This window comes from Salmo salar, chromosome ssa27 (assembly GCF_905237065.1).
Source record: "Salmo salar chromosome ssa27, Ssal_v3.1, whole genome shotgun sequence".
In the NCBI taxonomy this organism is placed as follows: Eukaryota; Metazoa; Chordata; class Actinopteri; order Salmoniformes; family Salmonidae; genus Salmo; species Salmo salar.
The window spans coordinates 30955296-30973762 of NC_059468.1; the positions used below are offsets into that span (position 1 = coordinate 30955296).

The following is an 18467-nucleotide window of genomic DNA, read 5'->3' on the forward strand; positions in this document are numbered from 1 at the left end:
AGTCTGGTATGCAACAACATTTCTCTACTTAATTTTCTCACGCTAGCACTTGAGAGGCTCTTCTGTTGAGTTGTGATGAAGATCAGCGCCTAGTTTACCACATTGGGCACTCTGGAGTCTATGAGGAACTCATTAAAGCTTGCTGCTGCTTTATCTTTCGAGACCCTTTGATGAGCCTACACCATTTTCTTATTTTCAAGCTGCTCCTTGTCTCACTCTGATTCAGGTGATTGTTCATGAAAACACTAGATGAATTAAACAATCTTTATCTGAAATGACCTGCCCTCTTTAAAGGGAAGTGCTTTCAACTGACACAGTTTTATAGTGGGGAGACAGTGAAATATGTTAAGCATAATTTCCCACATATTAATCAGAATCAGGCAAAAAAAGAGTGTGATTTTCAAGACAATTTAATTTCACAGAGGAAGAGACACAGAAGAAGTTCATACCAACTGGCTTGTTGACACCCAGAAAGCCAGCATTTCCCAAGAGCTTGAAGACTTTGTGGGCAGGAAATATCCCCTCTGCCTCCCATTGGTCCACATAGGGGTTGATATCCTGGTCGATGATCTACAACACATGCAAAGACAGAGGGAAAGATGACAAACACATAGACGTAGGTGTGGTACAAGCTTCGTGGCCTGGACGTAGGTTGTCTGTATGTGTGAGAATGTATATGTATGCCAATGGTGTGGTTGTGTGAGACTAACATTTACACTACATTTCATTCCAATCTAATGAATGTTAATATAAATAGCTTACCTTCCCCCTGACAATTTACTTGGAAATTGACTCACCATTTTGACAGAACCACATTAAGAACGGTCCATAGTTGTAAATAAATGGGAAGTTGTCAACCGTATTTTCAGCCGTCCTGTTCTGCCTCTACTTCAGTCTATGTAACCTATCACTGGCAGACTGCTAGACTAAGGTCTACATATCAATGAATACAAAAGAACACAAAAACATACTGAAAGAAAATCTCATATGGATGAATACATGCTATGATAAGGGGGATGGTATTGTGCGTGCTACTTCCCACCTATCTATTACACTCACTGTCAACAAGCCTTTATTGCAGTTTCATAAGACTGCCGATAGAGATCAGCTTAGTGTATTACCATGTAGCCTAGCTCCCCAAACCTAATCCAAATTCTTGTCATTAACAGGGAATCAATTATAATATAGTTTGAGACTAACAAGCCTATGTTTGCATCTAACAATGTTAGCCAAAAATAAAATCTAATTTCCATATGGAGTCGGCATAATACTAACTGTACCAGTTACAGTATACCAGCTCCAGTACATGCACATACAGAGATGCGTGCAGGAATCTAGAAGCATGAAGATGAAGTGATTCGGATTAAGTGAAACATTAGATCCTCCATTTAAAGCTACAGTAATATATTATGGATTATGAAAATCTCTCTTAAATCCACCTGAGAGCATTCCCTTCATAGCGGGGCCACAGCCAATCTCCCCTGCGTCATGCTTGAAGACTGTTAGGGAGTGAAGGGATGAGGAGTGGAACACTCCCGTTCTCGAGATATGGGAGTGTCAAGAGACCATTGGTACCATGGGAACGTCCCAAATTCCATATGTAGTACACTACTTTTGAGCAGTGCCCAATACATTGTGTACACAAAACAATAAGAACACCTGCTCTTTCCATGACCGACTGACCAGGTGAATCTAGGTGAAAGCTATGATCCCTTATTGATGTCACTTGTTAAAGCCACTTCAATCAGTATCGATGAAGGGGAGGAGACCAGTTAAAGAAGGATTTGTTTATCCTTGAGACATTTGAGACATGGATTGTGTATGTGTGCCATTCAGAGGGTGAACGGCCAAGACAAAATATTTAAATGCCTTTGAATGGGGTATGGTATTAGGTGCCAGGCACACCAGTTTGAGTGTGGCAAGAACTGCAATGCTGCTGGGTTATTCCACGCTCAACAGTTTCCCGTGTGTATCAAGAATGGTCCACCACCCAAAGGACATCCAGCAAACATGACACAACTGTGGGAAGCATAGGAGTCAACATGGGCCAGCATCCCTGTGGAACGCTTTCGACAGCTGGTAGAGTCCATGCCCCAACGAACTGAGGCTGTTCTGAGGAAAGGTGTTCCTAGTGTGTGGTACACTCAGTGTATAGGGAACAGGGTGTCATTTGGGACGCAAACCTTGACCCATATGATTTGTGCCTCCAATAGGTCTTCAGCTGGAAAACTACTTAAAAAGACACTATCAAGATCCCACATTTTCTCTGCGAACTCAACCACTTCTTAGGGGGGAGATGATGCCTACATGTTTATATGCTAACCTCATTCGCAAAGATAAACAGCATGATGAGATGGGGTTCTTTTTTGAAGGTGCATAGAGTACAGTAGACGAGCCTAAACGTACAACTACTATCAGCTTTTAAGTGTTTAACCTGTTGGGTCTAGGGGGCAGCATTTGCACGTCTGGATAAAAAAAATGTACCCGATTTAATCTGGTTACTAATCCTACCCAGTAACTAGAATATGCATATACTTATTATATATGGATAGAAAACACTCTAAAGTTTCCAAAACTGTTTGAATGGTGTCTGTGAGTATAACAGAACTCATTTGGCAGGCAAAACCCTGAGACATTTTCTGACAGGAAGTGGATACCTGATGTGTTGTATTGACTTTAAACCTATCCCATTGAAAAACACAGGGGTTTAGGAATATTTTGGCACTTCCTATTGCTTCCACTAGATGTCACCAGCCTTTACAAAGTGTTTTGAGTCTTCTGGAGGGAGATCTGACCGAACAAGAGCCATGGAACGATGATGTCCCATTAGACACCTGGCGCGGAGTTCATGTTGGGTACCCTCGTTCCAATACGTTATAAAAGAGTATGCATTCGTCCACCTTGAATATTATTCATGTTCTGGTTAAAAAGGCCCTAATGATTTATGCTATACAACGTTTGACATGTTTGAACGAACGGAAATATATTTTTTCCCCTCGTTCATGACGAGAAGTCCGGCTGGCTTACATCATGTGCTAACGAGACGGAGATTTTTGGACATAAATGATGAGCTTTTTTGAACAAAACTACATTCGTTATGGACCTGTGATACCTGGAAGTGACATCTGATGAAGAGAATCAAAGGTAATGGATTATTTACATAGTATTTTCGATTTTAGATCTCCCCAACATGACGTCTAGTCTGTATCGCAACGCGTATTTTTCTGGGCGCAGTGCTCAGATTATTGCAAAGTGTGATTTCCCAGTAAGGTTATTTTTAAATCTGGCAAGTTGATTGCGTTCAAGAGATGTAAATCTATAATTCTTTAAATGACAATATAATATTTTACCAATGTTTTCTAATTTTAATTATTTAATTTGTTACGCTGACTTGACTGCCGGTTATTGGAGGGAAACGATTTCCTCAACATCAATGCCATAGTAAAACGCTGTTTTTGGATATAAATATGAACTTGATAGAACTAAAAATGCATGCATTGTCTAACATAATGTCCTAGGAGTGTCATCTGATGGAGATGTGTAAAGGTTAGTGCATCATTTTAGCTGGTTTTATGGTTTTGGTGACCCTGTCTTTGACTTGACAAAACATTACACACAACTCTTGTAAATGTACTGTCCTAACATACTCTAAATTTATGCTTTCGCCGTAAAACCTTTTTGAAATCGTAAAACGTGGTTAGATTAAGGAGATGTTTATCTTTGAAATGGTGTAAAATAGTTGTATTTTTGAAAAATTAGAATTTTGACATTTATTTGGATTCAAATTTGCCGCTCTTGAAATGCACCTGCTGTTGATGGAGTGCACCACGGGTGGCACGCTAGCGTCCCACCTAGCCCCAAGAGGTTAACATAGCCTATATGCATTTAATCTACGATGCATAATTGGTTTCAACAAGCCACCTGAAATTGTTTCGCTAAGTCTACATCCTCATAAAAACTGACCTGTTTTTGGGCGGAAATGTTCAAAACAGTTAATACTGCCTATGTAAAATAGTTCGATTTTAGGCAACGACGTGTGCTTCCTCCCAATTCCATTTCGGTAGTTAATGTAGAGATCCTTGACAAACCTGTCCATAAATCTGCATTCAAGCGTTGCTGTGGAGCACAACAACTCTCCAATGGCAGGTAGAGAGAAAATTAAAAGCAATTAAAACCACCATAATTATGCAGTTAAGTGAGGAAAATGACTAATTTAGTGTAACGCAGCTTCCTTCAGTGCATAAGCTACAGTCAGGGGCCACGAGTCACTGTTCATTATGGAATTTGTTCTAAAATCTAAAATTCAGTCTTATTAAATATGACTGAGTTCACAACCAGAGTAAAGCACAAGTTCTGGCTTTCCATGGGGGATGGAAGGCATTTCAAGACAAATGAACAATTGCCAAGTGGAAAAAATCCCTCCTCAAAATGCCTGTTTTCATATTCCGAAAGATTGTGCAAGGAGGGATAGCAACATACACAGAACTGGCTCCTCTACCAGCCAAGAATAACAAACAGACCTATAACATTAGAGTATAGGACAGGTAGGCCTACTGTATAACCTACGAGTACAGGACAGGTAGGCCTACTGTATAACCTACGAGTACAGAACAGGTAGGCCTACTGTATAACCTACGAGTACAGGACAGGTAGGCCTACTGTATAACCTACGAGTACAGAACAGGTAGGCCTACTGTATAACCTACGAGTACAGGACAGGTAGGCCTACTGTATAACCTACGAGTACAGGACAGGTAGGCCTACTGTTTAACCTACGAGTACAGGACAGGTAGGCCTACTGTTTAACCTACGAGTACAGGACAGGTAGGCCTACTATATAACCTACGAGTACAGGAAAGGTAGGTCTACTGTATAACCTACGAGTACAGGAAAGGTAGGCCTACTGTATAACCTACGAGTACAGGACAGGTAGGCCTACTGTATAACCTACGAGTACAGGACAGGTAGGCCTACTGTATAACCTACGAGTACAGGACAGGTAGGCCTACTGTATAACCTACGAGTACAGGACAGGTAGGCCTACTGTATAACCTACGAGTACAGGACAGGTAGGCCTACTGTATAACCTACGAGTACAGGACAGGTAGGCCTACTGTATAACCTACGAGTACAGGACAGGTAAGCCTACTGTATAATCTACGAGTACAGGACAGGTAGGCCTACTGTATAATCTACGAGTACAGGACAGGCAGGTCTACTGTATAATCTACGAGTACAGGACAGGTAGACCTACTGTATAAACTACGAGTACAGGACAGGTAGGCCTACTGTATAACCTACGAGTACAGGACAGGTAGCCCTACTGTATAACCTACGAGTACAGGACAGGTAGGCCTACTGTATAACCTACGAGTACAGAACAGGTAGCCCTACTGTATAACCTATGATTACAGGACAGGTAGGCCTACTGTATAACCTACGAGTACAGGACAGGTAGGCCTACTGTATAACCTACGAGTACAGGACAGGTAGGCCTACTGTATAACCTACGAGTACAGGACAGGTAGGCCTACTGTATAACCTACGGGTACAGGACAGGTAGGCCTACTGTATAACCTACGAGTACAGGACAGGTAGACCTACTGTATAACCTATGAGTACAGGACAGGTAGGCCTACTGTATAACCTACGAGTACAGGACAGGTAGGCCTACTGTATAACTTACGAGTACAGGACAGGTAGACCTACTGTATAACCTACGAGTACAGGACAGGTAGGCCTACTGTATAACTTACGAGTACAGGACAGGTAGACCTACTGTATAACCTACGAGTACAGGACAGGTAGGTCTACTGTATAACTTACGAGTACAGGACAGGTAGGCTACTGTATAACCTACGAGTACAGGACAGGTAGGCCTACTGTATAACCTACGAGTACAGGACAGGTAGGCCTACTGTATAACCTACGAGTACAGGACAGGTAGGCCTACTGTATTATCTACGAGTACAGGACAGGTAGACCTATAACCTACGAGTTTCTTTCTGGGATTGTTCAGAACAATAACACTATATACACTACACTCACTCCAGAGGAAGGCATGAGTAATAAACCTGTGAGAAATAAAGCACAGTATAATCAAAATGACCAACAGACAGATATGAGCAGAGTACGGGTCCCGCTCTTCCTCTGCAATAAATGCACAATTTGACAAAGTTCAAATCCTGAGGAAGGGAACAGGGAGGATCTGCTAGGTCTTAGAAAGGGAAATGTCCATGTCTATTGGGACTATAAATCATACACAAAGGTTATTGTTGACTGGTAAAGTTGCATTCCAGAACAATTTCACAACGCAGAGCTGTTGGGTTCAAGAGCACAGTCAAGAACACTACTTTCCCCTGACATGGCTGTGTTTCACAGCTAGCTCGGCACGGTGCAATAACATTCCAGTAACATCACTTAAACATGTTTTCAGGGCAGTCATCAGCATGATGGAGGAGATTTGAGGTGGGTGGAGGAAGAAGGCAGAATTGATTTATCACAATTTCTTCAAAACCTTAAAATATCAAACAAATGATTGAGCCGAGGACTTCAAATTGAGTAATCTCAGAAGTTCTACTTTACTCTAAAATGGAACGTAGGTTAGAACAGGTTAGAATATTCTGATTGGATTTTCAATGTGATTATGAACTTCTGACCTTGTAGTAATTCAAGGATTTTTTTGTATGCCACTACCAGGTTTACAATGCACGGAACCCTCGACTGTATTCCTTTAATAAACTACAGTTCCTATATGTCCCATATTGTTTCTCATTTCCTTTTAGATTTATATCCTTCCCATCTTCCGCATGTCCGTTTATTTTCAACCTCCCTGCATCCTTTCAGGTTTAAGTCACAATAGAAAACAATTTCATTTCCATTTATGTACCTGTCTTGATTTCCTTCTGTTTATGGGCTCTCTGTATTTTTAGCTCTTTGTCCCCGGTGTCTGTCTAGCCTAGTCATGTAGCAAAGCGGAAGGCAACCATAGTCTTAGAGGGCTGCAGGTACTGTAGAGGTTAGCCTATGTCTAGTCCCAAACAGAGCCATACATTTAGACAGTTAGGCCAACTTTTTGAATATTGTTCTAATTCTAGACATTCAGTTACAGAGCATTGTTTTAATATTCCCCATATAATGTTAATGGGGAGCTAACTAGGCTGCCATACAATGTTGTAGTGTTATGTAAATGCTTCATAATGCTCATTCTAGACATTCAGTTTTATAGTATTTCAAAAATATATACTGCTCAAAAAAATAAAGGGAACACTTAAACAACACAATGTAACTCCAAGTCAATCACACTTCTGTGAAATCCAACTGTCCACTTAGGAAGAAACACTGATTGACAATAAATGTCACATGCTGTTGTGCAAATGGAATAGACAACAGGTGGAAATTATAGGCAATAAGCAAGACACCCCCAATAAAGGAGCGGTTCTGCAGGTGGAGACCACAGACCACTTCTCAGTTCCTATGCTTCCTGGCTGATGTTTTGGTCACTTTTGAATGCTGGCGGTGCTTTCACTCTAGTGGTAGCATGAGACGGAGTCTACAACCCACACAAGTGGCTCAGGTAGTGCAGCTCATCCAGGATGGCACATCAATGTGAGCTGTGGCAAGAAGGTTTGCTGTGTCTGTCAGCGTAGTGTCCAGAGCATGGAGGCGCTACCAGGAGACAGGCCAGTACATCAGGAGATGTGGAGGAGGCCGTAGGAGGGCAACAACCCAGCAGCAGGACTGTGTTGTGCTTACAGCCCAACACCGTGCAGGACGTTTGGCATTTCCCAGAGAACACCAAGATTGGCAAATTCGCCACTGGCGCCCTGTGCTCTTCACAGATGAAAGCAGGTTCACACTGACCACATGTGACAGACGTGACAGAGTCTGGAGACGCTGTGGAGAACGTTCTGCTGCCTGCAACATCCTCCAGCATGGCCGGTTTGGCGGTGGGTCAGTCATGGTGTGGGGTGGCATTTCTTTGGGGGGCCGCACAGCCCTCCATGTGCTCGCCAGAGGTAGCCTGACTGCCATTAGGTACCGAGATGAGATCCTCAGACCCCTTGTGAGACCATATGCTGGTGCGGTTGGCCCTGGGTTCCTCCTAATGCAAGACAATGCTAGACCTCATGTGGCTGGAGTGTGTCAGCAGTTCCTGCAAGGGGAAGGCATTGATGCTATGGACTGGCCCGCCCGTTCCCCAGACCTGAATCCAATTGAGCACATCTGGGACATCATGTCTCGCTCCATCCACCAACGCCACGTTGCACCACAGACTGTCCAGGAGTTGGCGGATGCTTTAGTCCAGGTCTGGGAGGAGATCCCTCAGGAGATCATCCGCCACCTCATCAGGAGCATGCCCAGGCATTGTAGGGAGGTCATACAGGCACGTGGAGGCCACACACACTACTGAGCCTCATTTTGACTTGTTTTAAGGACATTACATCAAAGTTGGATCAGCCTGTAGTGTGGTTTTCCACTTTAATTTTGAGTGTGACTCCAAATCCAGACCTCCATGATAAATTGGATTTCCATTGATTATTTTTGTGTGATTTTGTTGTCAGCACATTCAACTATGTAAAGAAAAAAGTATTTAATAAGAATATTTCTTTCATTCAGATCTAGGATGTGTTGTTTAAGTGTTCCCTTTATTTTTTTGAGCAGTGTATATTCCCTATAATGTTAATAGGGTGCTAACATGGCTACCATATAATGTTGTCGAGTCATGTAAATGCATCATAATACAGAAACCGCATTGGCCCAAAACATGCATTTTTTTTAAAGATTTTGTTGTTATTCTGTCTCTCACTGTTCAAATAAACCTACCATTAAAATTATAGACTGATCATTTCTTTGTCAGTGGGCAAACGTACAAAATCAGCAGGGAATCAAATGCTTTTTTCCCTCACTGTACCTCTCCTACACTTTCCCAGCATGCATTTTCTATGCTGTTGGCCTGTTTCACATTCAGCAATTCAAAAGTGCAAGCCTGCTTCTTTTCCCAAATAGGCTCTTAGGGCTAGTATAAAACATTATTTAAATAAATGTCCTGACGCTTTTGTAGCCTATAGCTTTTCCTGGGATTTCAAGAGAAGAGGAACGGCCTATTGCGGAGAGGCTTGCGTAGCCTATTGCGCACGGGAACAGCTGGAAGAGAGAGGCTAGTGATGTATAGCCAAAGTAAGAAGCTAAATATTGGCTAGATATTAGGCGATTCATTAGCTAAATATTAGGGCTATAGGCTACCTGTCAAAGTGCAAGAAAAACAAGTAACCAGATTATGAAATGGCAGATCTGTAGTGCATTCCTCCAGGCTGCGCTCTGTGTTCCCCGGGCATGCAAAGCTCCACTATTGATTAAATCCAGTGGCGACCCATCATTCAGGGAAGGTGGGGCAGAGCCTGTTTAAGCCCCACCTGTTTTGAGCACCAACTGTTTTGAGCTCCACATTATTTGCAAAACAATTATAAATAAATACAATGACAAAATTGGGCTTGCCTGTTATGCATGTTATTTTGGCATTAATGTGTCACATATCAGTTTGCAAACAATGTAAAAAAAAAATATATATATATATATATATATATACATACAGTGGGGGAAAAAAGTATTTGATCCCCTGCTGATTTTGTACGTTTGCCCACTTACGAAGAAATGATCAGTCTATAATTTGATGCGGTGAAGTTGTCCTGTCCCCTTAGCAGAAAAACACCCCCAAAGCATAATGTTTCCACCTCCATGTTTGACGGTGGAGATGGTGTTCTTGGGGTCATAGGCAGCATTCCTCCTCCTCCAAACACGGCAAGTTGAGTTGATGCCAAAGAGCTCCATTTTGGTCTCATCTGACCACAACACTTTCACCAGTTGTCCTCTGAATCATTCAGATGTTCATTGGCAAACTTCAGATGGGCATGTATATGTATTCTTGAGCAGGGGGACCTTGCGGGCGCTGCAGGATTTCAGTCCTTCACGGCGTAGTGTGTTACCAATTGTTTTCTTGGTGACTATGGTCCCAGCTGCCTTGAGATCATTGACAAGATCCTCCCGTGTAGTTCTGGGCTGATTCCTCACCGTTCTCATGATCATTGCAACCCCACGAGGTGAGATCTTGCACGGAGCCCCAGGCCGAGGGAGATTGACAGTTCTTTTGTGTTTCTTCCATTTGCGAATAATCGCACCAACTGTTGTCACCTTCTCACCAAGCTGCTTGGCAATGGTCTTGTAGCCCATTCCAGCCTTGTGTAGGTCTACAATCTTGTCCCTGACATCCTTGGAGAGCTCTTTGGTCTTGGCCATGGTGGAGAGTTTGGAATCTGATTGATTGATTGCTTCTGTGGACAGGTGTCTTTTTTACAGGTAACAAGTTGCGGTTAGGAGCACTCCCTTTAAGAGTGTGCTCCTAATCTCAGCTCGTTACCTGTATAAAAGTCACCTGGGAGCCAGAAAACTTTCTGATTGAGATGGGGTCAAATACTTATTTCCCTCATTAAAATGCAAATCAATTTATAACATTTTTTACATGCATTCTTCTGGATATTTTTGTTGTTATTCTGTCTCTCACTGTTCAAAAAAACCTACCATTAAAATTATAGACTGATCCTTTCTTTATCAGTGGGCAAACGTACAAAATCAGCAGGGGATCAAATACTTTTTCCCCCCACTGTAGATAATTGAGTTAATAAAGCCGCATACAAACATGGTCTCTTTTTTGTTTTCTTGAGTAAGGCAGCTCCAAAATGCAGGTGTTTCTGCCTAGCTCAGTGCTTTCTGTGGTGGTGGGGCAAGCAAGCAGAAAATACGGAGTGTTGCGCCGTGATTGGCACAGTGTTCTGTCAATCATGGGGAAACTACGTCACTGCGAAGTGTAAGGGGAGACCTCTAAAATTCTAGGCCTTTGGCTGCTGACATAGCATTACATTAGAAGTGGCCATCCAAGAAGGCTCAAGGTCATTTGCCACAGATAAAATTACGTCAAATCACATTATATGTATAGTAGCTTTGATTGGACTGATCATGTCAACATCATACTTTCAAAATCTTAGCTAGCAGTCATCATCATGAATCAAAAATTATAGATAAAACGTATCGGTGCTCATCGGCCATAAACATTACACAACAAGTTGGAAATCCCAAATTCAACAATGAGTGGTTTGGAAGGAAGTGAGCACAGCACAAGGTGAGTCCAAAAATGTATTGTACGCTGCGGCATAAATGATGTGAATTTCCAGGGCAATATGCATACTGTTGCCAAGAAAGTAATAACGTTACTACAGTAAGTGTATGTTGTGTAGTAAGCTGTTAGTAGCCCATATGCCTCACGCTAATAATTTGGTCCCTTTTCACCTCTTAATTAGCCTATAGCCTATTTTAGAGAAATGTAATCATCGAATATTGTAAGAGCTTTCATTGTCTGCTTATATGCCCCCGTTATTTAGCCTACGGTTCTGACTTGGTGTACAGGGAGAATACTGTAAGGATGGCCCATGTTCTGAATTCTGCCGCTGAACATTTCGAAAGTGCTGAACAAATAGTTAATCTAAATTACAGATTGCCTCTTATCCACTCGTCGTTTCCTTATGTCATAGTTTGGTACATCAATTGTCAGTAGAAACCACATTTGTTTAAACAAGTCAGCCATATCAGCTATGTTTTTTTAAAAGGCAGTAAATGAGGCTGAATTAACTGTTTAACTGCCAGACAAGGCTCCGCTGATAGCCAGGTGTCTGCTCCGCTGATAGCCAGAAGGCAAGCATCCCGGAGTCACCTCTTCACTGTTGACATTGAGACTGTTTTTTTGCAGGTACTATTTAATGAAGCTGCCAGTTGAGGACTTGTGAGGCGTCTGTTTCTCAAACTAGACACTCTAATGTACTTGTCCTCTTGCCCAGTTGTGCACCGGGGCCTCCCACTCCTCTTTCTATTCTGGTTAGAGCCAGTTTGCGCTGTTCTGTGAAGGGAGTAGTACACAGCGTTGTACGAGATCTTCAGTTTCTTGGCAATTTCTCGCATGGAATAGCCTTCATTTCTCAGAACAAGAATAGACTGATGAATTTCAGAAGAAAGTTATTTGTTTCTGGCCATTTTGAGCCTGTAATCGAACCCACAAATAGTGATGCTCCAGATACTAAACTAGTCTAAAGAAGGCCAGTTGTATTGCTTCTTTAATCAGAACAACAGTTTCCAGCTGTGCTAACATAATTGCAAAAGGGTTTTCTAATGATCAATTAGCCTTTTAAAATGATAAACTTGGATTAGCTAACACAACGTGCCATTGGAACACAGGAGTGATGGTTGCTGATAATGGGCCTCTGCACGACTACTTAAATATTCCATTAAAAGAAAAATCAGCCGTTTCCAGCTACAATAGTCATTTACAACATTAACAATGTCCACACTGTATTTCTGATCAATTTGATGTTATTTTAATGGACAAAAAATGTTGCTTAAAAAAAAAAAAAAGGACATTTCTAAGTGACACCAAGCTTTTGAACGGTAGTGTACATATAGGTATTAGGTAAGGCCAAGGTTTTAGACTAGAACATTCTTCTACCCAGGCTACAACACTGTGTAATGAGGAATATATTATTATTATCAAGTCAACACACAATTATTGTCTAGGGCTGTAAACTGCAGTGATGTTGGCTAATTTGAATAACTGCTCATACCTCCTGTTTTGTTTCATGCTGAAATAACTGCATAGGCCTACAGCCTAGGCCTGATCATGCACCCATTTGGATCAGTTTGGGTCTATTCTCGACAGTTTAGAAGGTCCAGAAAGGTACATTAGCTGGCTACTCAGATGGTGTATTTTGTCAGGATGTAGCCCAGTGTTAAGATAAGCCTAATATATGAAAATTTGGGCTTCTCCTTTCCAACTCCCCGCCTGCTAATACTGTAGCCTATTTTACATTCAGCAAGCAAGCACAAGCGCTCATCTCTCCTCCAATATGCTATTAGTAGGCTAAAGAAAATAAGTGTCCAACAAGCTTTTGCATTCTGGTTTTTCTTGGGACTCAGCAACATTGAAAAGGAATAGCGGTGGCAGCGGAGAGGCCAGGTGCGTAATTCCATAACAAAACAATTAAGACAGACTGGCTCCAGATGTAGCCTATAGCCTAAGTTAGAAGCGTATGCATATTAGACCATAACTGATAAGCTCAATGTTAAGCTTAATACTGCAGTGAAAATATCTAGTCAATTTACACAGAAAAATAAAAACAAGTTCAGGCTATCAGATAACTAAATCATAGGTAGCCTACACTATGTGCACTTCTGAGGTTAAGCTGAGTGCACTCCCTTCCAGTCCAAGTCCCGCGGGTACCCTGCTCAAAACGCTACCCTATTGTTTCAGTTTTTTAGGGACAATAAATGTATTCTACCTAGGGTACAACAACATAATGTAATGAAGAATGTTATTGTTTTCAAGTTAGTACAAAACTCTAGTCTAGGCTGTAAACCGAAGTGAATCGCCTGTGTCGTTTGAATAACCGCTCATGCATATTCATGCATATTCATTTTGAAATAAGTGCATCTAGCCTGCCTGATTGGGCAAGCATTTGGATCAGATATGGGGGTTTTCTAGGCAGTTTAGCCTACAAGGTCCAGGCACATTAGCAGGACAGTAATATGGTGTATTTTGTCATGATGTATCAGCTAACAGAAACATTCTAATGCAGGGACTTCTAGTGGCGCGCATATGAATTATGATAATGCACGAGCAGGGAAGAAGTTGTATACATAGTTTCCGCGTTTGGCAATGTTCCACGCCAGCTGTGATTTACAACCTGATAGCAATATTTTTGGCACAACCAACAATGTATTGGTGAATTATATTACTCATGTATTGAACTGCATCCATCTATTCTGCCAACAATGCCTTACTGTACGTCATGGAATTTGTCAAATAAAACCTAATTTAAAAAAAAATCTCTTATAAAGTTGGTTTTGTGGTATAAACTGGGAATTGTATATTTGTGACTGATATTATGATTGTCTGTTTGTTTCATATCTGCAAAGTAGTTAAAACACTGTCAGTTATACTTTAATGATTGTCTAAATTCCACCTACTGGTCAGTCAGGTTTAACACAAAAAGTTAAGCTTATGGGCTTGTTCGACATTGCAGCCGACAGTGCAGGCGACTGCCAACTGACTAATCTACAAATCACCTTGCATCATAAATAAGAATTTGTTCTTAACTGACTTGCCTAGTTAAATAAAGGTTAAAAAAAAATTTTTTAAAACTACTTATTATTTGTAGACTAGTCAGTCAGGCACAATTTACCCATGATACATTATGGTTTTGATGCTCTTGAACACGGCCTATAACTCAAAACACCTGACATACCTATAGCACTCCAGGACCAGGGTTGCCTTCAATAAACCTGATGAATATTCAAGTACAGGTTTATGAAGCAGATTCTTCTCAGGGATTAAACAGGCAATTGGCTAGTTGTTCCTGAGGAATAACTAAGCGATATCAGAGGTAGATTCATTTGACAAAATTCCAGCTATAAATGCATTGGGACAATTGTGTATGAATACGACATGTGCTTGATGTTTGGCAGGTTGAATGAATGACATTGAAAGATGTCGATTGACAAAAATGTCACTGTCGCAGATTGTGACAGAAACACGGAGGTGTTTGTTTCAACAATGCAGCAAAATGTTTCAACATAACGAGGGCTACAATTGTAGTGCAATATTTAATAAATAACAGTAATATTTGGTGGTATAAAACGAATCTGATTGATACATTGTCAGATATATAACTACAATAACAAAGCACTGTATCTATGTCAAGTTCTGACAGGCGTCACGTGACAGTCAGTGGCTGTTTGGTTTTTTTCTCCCACAAGACTGTATCCAACGAATGCAGCTTTTTCTGTTGTTTAGGTTGTGATGCTTGTAATATTGCGAAATATAGTCGTAGGATAGAACTGAAACTTTATTCAGATAATATGAATAGAAAAATAGTCGTTTCTGTCAACGTTTGTGTCGAGTTAGCCTTTCTGCTAGTGACCTCTCACCTACTTTCATGGTCCTTAAAGTGCGATTATCATTTGCAAGTTATACCACCAATATTCACATCCACGAAAGCTATATTAGTATTAACTTTGTGTGAAATTGAATCATGATTTTATTATTCTGTGGTTCATTGTTGTAATGGTACGCTAACTAACTGGCTACCAGTCTTGCATACCTTTTTAAGAGATTCCTTCAACGCAAAATGCTCTGGTGTGTAGAGTAAATGATCAGCCGTTATCTCTGAACCACTGGCCGTTTGGGGTTTAGATGACACATTTTCATTCAGCTTCCTTGTACTGCTTAGCGAGGTTAATTTGGAGAAATGACGGCTTACTACCAAATTCAGTCGCTGAGCCATTTCTGTGCGAGTAACAGTTTCTGTTGTATGTGCGTCAATGAGCTGCACATGCGCAACTGGTAGTGTCACATAGGCTATTGCTACGTTCAAAACAATTGGGAACTCGGAAATCTCCGACTTCTGTGCGGGCCTTTTTCTAGAGATCCGTCTTTCCGACCTGAAGATCACTGACGTCATGATGTGATTTCGTATTTTTCCGAGTTCCCAGTTGTTTTCAACGCGGCATTTATGCAGTAGTAGGTCATGCCAGGCAAAGTAGCAAGCTGTAGGCTAGAAAGGGGGATTTTATGATGTTCAGGTGAGCTGCCCATAACGTACATGTTCCTTACTTTCATAACTACTTTTTCCCCCATTGATGGCAGATTTGTCAATACCATCTTTTGTCTATAAGCATGTGTCTATAAGCCTGTAAAAGTACTCTGTCTTTCACACAACATTCAGGGTGACTTGTAGCTCATTTAATGAATTACTGTGGTTTTGTCTAATAATGAAACAGATGGTGCACACTCAGACTATAGACAGTATCATGGGAACCAAGCTCTTTACTGACAATATAAACCATCCAACAAAGCTCATCAATCATTCAAAAAACAACCCTTATGTACTGCATCACTCCAAGGAGGGATCACAATCTAGAAGGATTCATTTACATGGTTTCATGAGGTTTAGATTTATTTACATCTGTGTTTTTTTTTACCATCTCCTCTCGGTTAGCTATTGGTGATCCAGCTATGTTTTCTAGGAAAGGAAGGGGGACTGTCCTTGGCCACTAGAGAGGGTCTAATCAGTGAAAGAAAAGCTCTACTGTCTGTTCTGACTCCTGCCCTCTTCAGCAGACGACACATCCACCTTTTAACTCCTTGAATGGGTTCTTGTCTTCTGCAATGCCTTTGACCAGAGTGTCCTCTTCTACACCGGCCTGAACCGCCTCCATAAACTCAGTACAGCACTTAGACGTCTGTCATACAAAAGAAGGGTTAACATGTAACACACACAACTGTAATATCAAGAATGCATTTACATTTTAGTCATTTGGCAGATGCTCTTATCCAGAGCGACTTACTGGAGCAATTATGGTTAAATGTTTTGCTCAAGGGCACATGGACAGATTGGTTTGAATCCCAGAGCCAACTACGTGAACAGCGACTTTTCAGTTACTGGCTCCTGATCACTAGGTTACCTGTCATTACAGTCTCTTTTGATGACCAATCCATTCCACTTTGGAACATTTCATGGCTTTTTATCCATGTTTAAAATACAGTGCAAATGTATTACTATCCCACTTATTACAATTACATAGAAATTACTTTTACAATTGGAAAAATTATCAATCAAAGTTAACTGGTCAAATTTACCATCCATCTCTCAAGCTTGACTTCAATCTTCTTTTGGTCTCTTTCCATTTTAGCCTTATCCACGTCTGTCAACTCATCCATATTTATCACCCCCGGCATTGTCTGTCAAAGAATAAAAATGCATTGTTGCCAAAGGGAAGGTAAACATATTCTTAAAGCAGAGCCACACTTTCAAAAACTATTTTAGAATGCGTCTCATAGAACCATGACAATCATCATTGTATGCATTAGGTTGCATATCTTTTGTTATTTTGTTGATTAGGGTTGTGGATATTATTTTATTTTATAAAAATTGCCCCCAATACTACACTCAGATTATCCATTCCCTATGCTTGCTAGATTAATGAATGTAATAACATTAATTTATCAAATATTTATATTAATTTGAAAAAATACAAGGAAAAAAATACATACCGCGTTTTACGGGTAACTGTCTTCCACCCCTGAATACTGCCAGAGAAATCCCTCTCCTCTCCCTCAATCCGGGTTATAAAGTAATCTGCATAAACATCCTAATCTCTTAATCCGATTAAAACTATGTCCTTTATTCCAACACTGCAGCATCATAGTAGAGGCCATAGGGCCAGTCTCCAGGTGTCTGTTATGAGGCTCTTTTTTAAACCACATGGCCGTTGTGTTGTTATGATGTCTAAGAATTGCAATGAGAGTGGAAGAATATGAACAATATGTGGATACCTACAATATTTTGCCTGTGATTCTCTTCACTGTTCCAATGCAGATATGGGTCAAGGGGAATGACACGGCAGTTCAGGTTAGCATGACAAGAAGGCTAATCTGTATTTACCCTCAACCTGTCATGTTGAAGGATACATAATCATTACGAATATGACAATGACAGCAGTTCTCCAGGAAGTAAAGTATATGGGATGGATGAGCTTCAACTGAAATCATAGAGAGATATGGCAACAGCTGCCTCCATGAGATGTGAAGGCTAGTAATGTAAGTAACTATTAGTCTACATGTTCTATGCCTTTGGGATGAAGCAAGGTTACATGAGTTTTCAGTGCAGATAAAAAAGCGTAGACTAAGGAAAGATACTGCAACAGATGGATCCATTTTAGACATTTTATCAGATACTATTATCCAAAGCAATTTACAGTAGTGAGTTCATACATTTTGATACTGATCCCCCATGGGAATCGAACCCACAACCCTGGCATTGTAAGCGCTACCAACTGAGCCACATGGGACCATCAGATGTATAGAGATGTGTATCCAATGGATCTATTAGCCCACATTTTCAATGGCTTTTAGATGTAGCAAGGTTACATGTCAGTGCAGAGGGAAAATGCAGACAAAAAAAATGTGGGGGAGTATGGAGCTTGCCAGCTTGTAGTCCTAAAAAACGGAAATTAATGGGGGGAAATAAGGGTTTTGGAGGTGAACACAGGCTTATGAGATCATATACGTTTTGTTCTATGTGTTAATATCAGTCAGTTAACATGACCTTTATGAATTATGAAGATTTTATGTGCATTATCTTTTTTTATTTTATTACATCAACTCTAATTGTATTAGTCGCATACACATATAGTAGATGTTATTGCGGGTGTAGCGAAGTGCTTGTGTTCCTAGCTCCAACAGTGCAGTAGTATCTAACAATTCACAACAATACAAACAAATCTAAAAGTGAAAGAATGGAATTAAGAAATATATAAATATTAGGATGAGCAATTTTGGCGATTACAGCCTCGAGTCTTCTTGCGTT

The 18467-nt window shown here is 40.8% G+C and overlaps 2 protein-coding genes across 2 annotated transcripts in view; both read right to left on the reverse strand.

The window, feature by feature from the left end:
• Positions 1-15405, reverse strand: part of zgc:85777 (isovaleryl Coenzyme A dehydrogenase) — a 49998-nt gene extending 34593 nt beyond the window's left edge. The window contains 2 exon segments of the mRNA NM_001141719.1: positions 450-570; positions 15201-15405. Coding sequence (NP_001135191.1) covers positions 450-570; positions 15201-15383 — 304 coding nt within the window. The 5' untranslated portion in view covers positions 15384-15405.
• A 502-nt stretch (positions 15406-15907) lies between these two features.
• On the reverse strand, positions 15908-17224 carry gngt1 (guanine nucleotide binding protein (G protein), gamma transducing activity polypeptide 1). The gene is made up of 3 exons (XM_014178514.2): positions 17153-17224; positions 16739-16840; positions 15908-16341 (listed from the first exon to the last, which is right to left on the reverse strand). Exons 2-3 carry the CDS (start codon positions 16835-16837, stop codon positions 16213-16215), a joined length of 228 nt encoding a protein of 75 aa, XP_014033989.1. The 5' UTR covers positions 16838-16840; positions 17153-17224; the 3' UTR covers positions 15908-16212.
• Between the last annotated feature and the right edge of the window lie 1243 nt (positions 17225-18467).